This window comes from Diaphorina citri, unplaced genomic scaffold (genome assembly GCF_000475195.1).
Source record: "Diaphorina citri unplaced genomic scaffold, Diaci psyllid genome assembly version 1.1 scaffold550, whole genome shotgun sequence".
In the NCBI taxonomy this organism is placed as follows: Eukaryota; Metazoa; Arthropoda; class Insecta; order Hemiptera; family Psyllidae; genus Diaphorina; species Diaphorina citri.
In genome coordinates this window covers 61,609-69,548 of record NW_007377984.1, presented here as the reverse complement: position 1 = coordinate 69,548, position 7,940 = coordinate 61,609, and the positions used below count along the sequence as shown (strand labels likewise).

The 7,940-nt window shown below is 38.3% G+C and overlaps 1 protein-coding gene across 1 annotated transcript in view; it reads right to left on the bottom strand.

Moving 5' to 3' along the window:
- LOC103509983 (dentin sialophosphoprotein-like) overlaps positions 1 to 3,920 on the bottom strand; it is a 20,110-nt gene extending 16,190 nt beyond the window's left edge. Inside the window, exons 1-3 of the mRNA XM_026824163.1 lie at positions 3,885 to 3,920; positions 2,506 to 2,692; positions 2,043 to 2,092 (exon numbers count right to left, since the gene is read on the bottom strand). Of these exons, the coding sequence (XP_026679964.1) occupies positions 2,043 to 2,092; positions 2,506 to 2,692; positions 3,885 to 3,920 (273 nt within the window). The remainder of the gene's footprint in view (positions 1 to 2,042; positions 2,093 to 2,505; positions 2,693 to 3,884) is intronic.
- Between the last annotated feature and the right edge of the window lie 4,020 nt (positions 3,921 to 7,940).

The following is a 7,940-nucleotide window of genomic DNA, read 5'->3' as shown; positions in this document are numbered from 1 at the left end:
TTTTTTTTCCTGACTTGTGAGAAAAAAATCGGTGTGTGTAGGTGTGAAAATGTGTGTGGTGAAGATTAGCAGAGATAATAGTGAGTTTCCTTGCCGAGCGGAATGGATATATTAACATTTATCGTGTTAATTATGTACATAATATGTATTATGTATTATGTTGGCAATGTAGGTATAGGTATATTGATAAGTTATTTATGTATGCAGGTAAGTAGGTGTAAAGATATGAATGTAGGTACCCTGGTACCTACTACCTACATATCTACTACCCACAGAAACATAAATAACAGGCTCTAGAGTGGAAAGTAAAACCATCGAGGGAGGTTAATTTCAAAGGTATTTTCTACCACCCAACCTCTCGACTCCTTGGAATTAGGGTGCTACTGCTACTGAGGTAAAATTCTTGAAAGTTTGAGGACAAAATTTCACGTTTTGCTTGAGATTTGAACCCACAACCTCCTGCTACCAGGAGGACCAAGAAGCCACTATACATACCGTCGAGGCTATAAAGCCTAAGTAAAGGCAAGATTACTCATGTCTTCAGTTGAACTGGTGAAGAAGGAAAGAAAAATTCTAATGAATTAGTCAAAGCATGAGTCAATGAGAAATCATAATCTATTAGCTGAAGCAGTGCAAAACACAAGTCCGTATTTGAATGCTAATAGAATCAAGACTATCAAGAGATGACAAGAATAACCAGCTGATAATGATGATATCAATATGCAAATGAAATAGATTAATTGACAGCACATATTAATCGAACAAATGACACCCATGTCTTCAAGAGTTTAATGAGAGCCCATCAATCTTCTGCAATGCAAAATGCGATTTAAATTGTCCCAAAGACCGATATAGCAATATGAACATAAGAATGATGTTATGTTCCAATGTTATGTAAAGCAGTGGTGTGTGATGAGATTTTCAAAAAGGGGAGCCTATAATAAAACCATATAAAGTATGTCAATCTGCTGGTGGTCCAGAGGTGTGTCCAAATGGAGCAGTTGTAAATGGGTAAAAATTATAAATAAATGGTCGATACCTAAATAAAATTAAATTGAAAAGATTAAAAATTTTAAAAGGAATAGAATTTTGGTCAGGTCTGACAGACCCCACCTAACCTCAAGTGTAGGTAAGATAAATGAGTTTTCATAGCGAATAGCTTCCTAGTGACCCGAAAGACCCAAAACACAACCCCGACCCAAACTTGTGATTTTGTCGAAAAATGAATACCTAGCTCTCATCCTAAAAGGGATTTAGCTAAAGATCACCTGTAATCGAGGGTTAATAGTCACATGGGTGTATTAAAGTGACATATATCAACATAAACTGTGCCCCGTTTCATTACCATACTAATGTAGATGTCAGATAGGTTCATGTGCAATAGGTGCCAATTCCTAGCGATATGGGATTAACCTAGATTTTTCTCTTGCAACATGAGACTTTGAGCAAATGAGCACCATATAGGTTGATCACGTGATGTCACTGTAAAAACACAAGGATCATTTTGTCCACGCATGGGTCACACTTTGCACAATCATATCAAATCTCAATTGGGGACAATATTTCTTTATTTTCTTTTTTCTTTATTAAGTAAGCATGATAGCATGAACTGCCAACTAGCTAGGCTGGTCAGGGTTAACTGTTCTCCTCCCTGTTTATAGTCCCACAGCCAGACGCTAGTCTTCTCTCTGTTTAACGTCCCCTAGCCAGACCATGATGATGAAATAATTGAAGGAGTTTGTTCAAGAAAGGATTGACGATGAAAATGAAGTTTCAAGTAAAATTGCGACGCCTGAAAGTCCAACCCTATGAAAATGATACAGGCCCCTCAAACTGGACCAACTGGAGTCCTGCGACTACACTTTGTGCGACAGATATTATATTAGAGATAGAGTTTTTGATTTCTATTGTTTAACGTGTAAATAAATTGGGAGGATGATCAAAAATTTCGTGTATCTTTATGATAAAATTAATGAATAATTTTTGCTGTTTGTTCCAAAGTAAGGAAATTCGGTAGGGTAACCTCTGGCTTTCTGTACTCACCACATATCGGTTGCTAAGCTGATGGGTTCGTAGTTCAACACCTCTGGAGCTGTGAAAATAAACAAACCAAAGCATATTAGTACAAGTAAAACCTACCTAAAACTGGCTTACCTTATTTTATAGTTGACTAGGGTTCTTTGTGGTAAGCCATTATCTAATTTGGGTGTCTAATATGAATCTAATTAATAATAATCTACCTAAAACTCTTAAGTCAGTAGATTAACACATAATTATAGGTAAATCGTGTGGAATTCCTTTTCAGCAAGCACTGTAACCAATTAAACCATATTGGAAATCGGCAAGAAAACAGACAAACCAGGCTTTTTTCTTAGTTCTATCTTTGGATAATCCTTTGGTAATTATCGGGTACCCAAAGGTACCCTTTGGATAATTAATTTTCATTATTTTCTATTTTAATTATTTAAAGGAATCTCAGTGGTATCCAAACTGGTGTCTACTCACCGACATAGTCAGGGGTTCCTAAAATTTCTCTCACGTCCACATCTCGACTCAGGTGCCTTGAAATCCCGAAATCACATAACTTCACATCACAGTCTGGGTACTCTCCTGTTAGTACTAAGTTTTGAGGCTGTGAACAAGAACGATACAATGAGTGAGTACTGGTGAAGTGGTGATTCAGGGAACTGAACTGATTCGAGGGATTGAGTAAAAATCACTCGGGAAAAAGTAACTTCGAGGTCCCAATGCTTTTGTCAAAAATAACGTCACACTTATGTGATCTAAAGTAAAAGTGTAAAAGTAGGAGAATGGCCGCTTACTAACAAGTGAGCAAGTTTATTCCACAGATCCAGTAGGTAAGATCAAAGGATTTTGGTGGCGATACTAATGGCGAATGGGCTAATAACCATTCGATGAACGATACAATGAGTGAGTACTGGTGAAGTGGTGATTCAGGGAACTGAACTGATTCTAGGGGTTGAGTAAAAATCACTCGGGAAAAGAGTAACTTCGAGATCCCAATGCTTTTGTCAAAAATAACGTCACACTTACGTGATCCAAAGTAAAAGTGTAAAAGTAGGAGAATGGCCGCTTACTAACAAGTGAGCAAGTTTATTCCACAGATCCAGTGGGTAAGATCAAAGGATTTTGGTGGCGATACTAATGGCGAATGGGCTAATAACCATTCGATAAAAAAAGTATTAGTACCTTTATTCCACAGATCCAGTAGGTAAGATCAAAGGATTTTGGTGGCGATACTAATGGCGAATGGGCTAATAACCATTCGATAAAAAAAAAAGTATTAGTACACCCAACCATAACGACCTCTGGTTGAACTACGAATAACCTATGAACACGAGCGAAACCAGGACACAAGACATCAATGTCAACATCAGCATCAACTTTCAGATCTCCCGTTCCTGATTTGTTTACCCTAGCAACGTGACGGTAACCTTAGCAACCAGTCGTGGTATCCTAGCAACCAGCGTGATGATGAAGTTTGTCATGGATCGAGCGAGCGCGTGTCAGATTTGCATCACGTTGCATTTAGTTTTAATGGAATATGAAGAAATCAATGGGTAACATCACCAGTCTACGTATATAAAGGTGTTGTGATTGTTGTGAAATATGCTGCTTATAAAACTTCTAAAGCAGCGTCCACATTGTAAAAGTTTTAACCGAGCACCTGGGAGCAGCCTGGGACGCGTTTCGTTCTTGTTGGATCTCATCAGCTAGACGTGGCTCTGCAGGTGCTGGAACTGATATTTATCGGAAACCGATAACCTGTCAATAAACGCAGTGTCCACACAGGGCTTGGGTTTATACCAGGAGAGACCGCCACAACCTTTTTCCTCCTTTCTATCAAATCCTTTTGATCTTACCTCATTTACATGGGATCCAGGGGACTGACCATACATTACTAGTAATATATTTTCAGCCTTAATATGTATTTGAGTCGGAACTACAACCTAGATTCTCCTTGGCTCTATTTTTCGACAAGGTAAGGTACCACTATTAGAACCTCGTTCACTATTATTGCCTATTGTTTGTCATTCGTGAACAACCTTTTTCCTCCTTTCTATCAAATCCTTTTGATCTTACCTCATTTACATGGGATCCAGGGGACTGACCATACATTACTAGTAATGGATTTTCAGCCTTAATATGTATTTGAGTCCGAACTACAACTAGATTCTCCTTGGCTCTATTTTTCGACAAGGTAAGGTACCACTTTTAGAACCTCGTTCACCATTATTGCCTATTGTTTGTCATTCGTGAATTGGCATACAACTAATGGGTCTCCCTTGTCCTTAACCTCACCAAATAAGGCACCTACTCCAATCCTCAACTGATACCTACTAAAATAAAATAATCATGTACTTAAGTAGGTACCTACCAATCACACTAATGTTGATAGATAATTAATTGTACCTACCTATTGACATCTATTAGGTCCTCTTACTATGCGAATGTACTATTATTTTGATCTCCAGTGTAAAGTTTGGGAGTTCATTCATAAAAGTAGGTAGGTAGGTAGGTACCGTACAGGTTGTGAATTTTCCAATGGCTATCTAGGTAGGTGCTTCTTCACAGTTATGATTATGACAAGGTCGAGATGTGCTTAGCAAACTACTGTGGAAATATCGAAAGCTCACATAACTATAATGAGTAGGTACCTACCAAAGCTCTCATAACCCAAGAGTACTCCAATCTCATAAGCAACACCATAGGTACTCGACTTACAAAACCGATACAAGGTCTCGTCTTTCTAATTTTATCGCCACTCAGAAATAAATCAGAAACACAGGCCAAGCACTTGAGGCCCATTCGTCATGCGCAATACAGTTCAAGGTCTCTGACAGAGTCAAATGCTTTTCTCAAATCCATTCATCTCTAGAAAATCGTTACTATCAATCTCTTTCTGCTCTCTAGATCAAGATAAAATAGGGTACACTGTGCCATGTTGCAATGTTGTATCTCGTCACGAGTACCCTAGTATATCGGGACCTCGCCATATTATTTATAACTCTCTAATAGCTTTTAATCTCCAGCTGGATATTTTTTATGTTTCCAAAGTTCGCAGCATTGTTAGTCTGTTTCTCGGTCTTGAGTTGCACCCTCCCTAGAGCTATATTTACGAGCATACAATTTGTCCAATTTCTTGTTCTCCAGATCGAGGGGATAGTAGAAAATTCTACCAGCCATTCTATCATTTCTATAACACCTCAGAATAGCGTCGATCAATTGTGGGACTATATTGAGTCGGTTATTTAGCTTAAATAAAGATTTATCTATTTCTATCTATAGTTTATTTGAATTTACTTTCTAATGCAGAAGATTGTTATTGGGTTTACAATGTTATTCTCGTATAAAAGTAGAATATTGGTGTTTTTTATCTGCCCATAGCATAGGTAACTTCGCGTATTTGATAATTGGCTTGCCCGTAAGCCTATATGTATATTGTAAGGTGAGAGTTTCTCTCGAACTTGGGATAGGCAATACCAATACCACCAAGAAAGTACAAACTCGGTTCTGGAGATAGAGCGATCAGTGTGTGAACTATGAAATGTGAACTGTGAACTGTGAATGGATCTCGTTCTTATAATATAAGATTGTAAGGTGAGAGTTTCTCTCGAACTTGGGATAGGCAATAGGCAATACCAATACCACCAAGAAAGTACAAACTATGAAGTTTTTACAGAGTTTTTTTAATGCAGTCTTGATGTAGAGGTAGAGATCTTTGGGTTTTTATAACATTCTACTGACCCTCCTCTCTTGTCATTACAGAGTTTTTTGAATGCAGTCTTGATGTAGAGATCTTTGGGTTTTTATAACATTCTACTGACCCTCCTCTCTTGTCATGCTTATTGCTTATTCCCATAATCTCGATTTCATTTTTCAGCCAAACATCTGTACCACTGAACTGGAATTCGGGAACTGACAAGACTTGATAGTTTTAACTGATCAAAATACCTCATCTAGAGAACTCTCACTAATATCCTAATTAACTTCACGAGCATTACTTATAATTAAGACCAAATTCACCAAATTGTCTACCAGAAACCGAAAGAGCTTAGCTATGCGTAAGTCAGAAGAGTAAATTGGTAAGCATTAGAGGGAATTTTGTATACAAATTCCAACATCTTTACCTAGAAATCTATGCTGATAGTACTGGAGAATTTACCAACCTACTACAGTAGAAATAGCCTTAATAACTTTCACTAAGCTTTGTCAACGAATTTAGGCTTAGATAGAAAATTCTTATTCAGGATTCTCAGGAAGAACATGACAACTAGGGCTTCAAAATAGCTCATTTCACACAATAGCGCAATGGGGTTAGTAAAACCTTGTCGATGGTGGGATTCGAACCCGGGACCTTCTGCATGGCAAGCAAGCGCGTTACCACTGGATCAACCGTGCCCCCGAAACATACCGATTTTGTAATATTTCCAATTTCCGATCATTGAATAACGGTGATTTTGTTTCGCGGAAACGCTTAAATCGCATTTTAACGTAACTGAGACATGATAAACGGAATGAAATGAAAACAATCCATTGTGTCTGAGGACTCTGAGCCCATCTCTTGTTTATAAATTAAACAAGATGAGTGTAATCAATTGAGAATAAGTATACACTTATAAAATATTAGCACAAGTGATCCTTTGTGATCCAGTGACAAAGACGGCTTTCAAACAAAACTGACGTAATCAGCAATCAACCCATCAAATACAATGAAAATATTTGCATTGATTTTATTTACTCTGATTTTTTTTTCTTTTTATATAAAACAAGCTGGGCCCGTCCCTCCGGGAATTATTTAGCCCGTAGTTTATTCGATCAGTACCTATGTACCTACCTAATTTGTTTAATAATCAGTTTATTATTATTCTTGATTTGATTTTTCGATTTTACTTTCATGTAATGATTTAAAATCAAGACTAGAGCCCGTTCTCCCTTTATTCCCAATATAAGGTTCAAGTCACCCATCCATTTATTGGCCTTGCTCGGCGTAGCTTAACATAGGTAACGCTAAAACCGGTCCACCGACATAGTCAGGGGTTCCTAAAATTTCTCTCACGTCCACATCTCGACTCAGGTGCCTTGAAATCCCGAAATCACATAACTTCACATCACAGTCTGGGTACTCTCCTGTTAGTACTAAGTTTTGAGGCTGTGAACAAGAACGATACAATGAGTGAGTACTGGTGAAGTGGTGATTCAGGGAACTGAACTGATTCTAGGGGTTGGAGTAAAAATCACTCGGGAAAAGAAGAGTAACTTCGTGGTCCCAATGCTTTTGTCAAAAATAACGTCACACTTACGTGATCCAAAGTAAAAGTGTAAAAGGAGAATGGCCGCTTACTAACAAGTGAGCAAGTTTATTCCACAGATCCAGTAGGTAAGATCAAAGGATTTTGGTGGCGATACTAATGGCGAATGGGCTACTAACCATTCGATAAAAAAAGTATTAGTACACCCAACCATAACGACCTCTGGTTGAACTACGAATAACCTATGAAGCTATGAACACGAGCGAAACCAGGACACAAGACATCAATGTCAACATGAGCATCAACTTTCAGATCTCCCGTTCCTGATTTGTTTACCCTAGCAACGTGACGGTAACCTTAGCAACCAGTCGTGCTATCCTAGCAACCAGCGTGATGATGAAGTTTGTCATGGATCGAGCGAGCGCGTGTCAGATTTGCATCACGTTGCATTTAGTTTTAATGGAATATGAAGAAATCAATGGGTAACATCGCCAGTCTACGTATAAAGGTGTTGTGATTGTTGTGAAATATGCTGCTTATAAAACTTCTAAAGCAGCGTCCACATTATAAAAGTTTTAACCGAGCACCTGGGAGCAGCCTGGGACGCGTTTCGTTCTTGTCGAATCTCATCAGCTAGACGTGGCTCTGCAGGTGCTGGAATTAGTG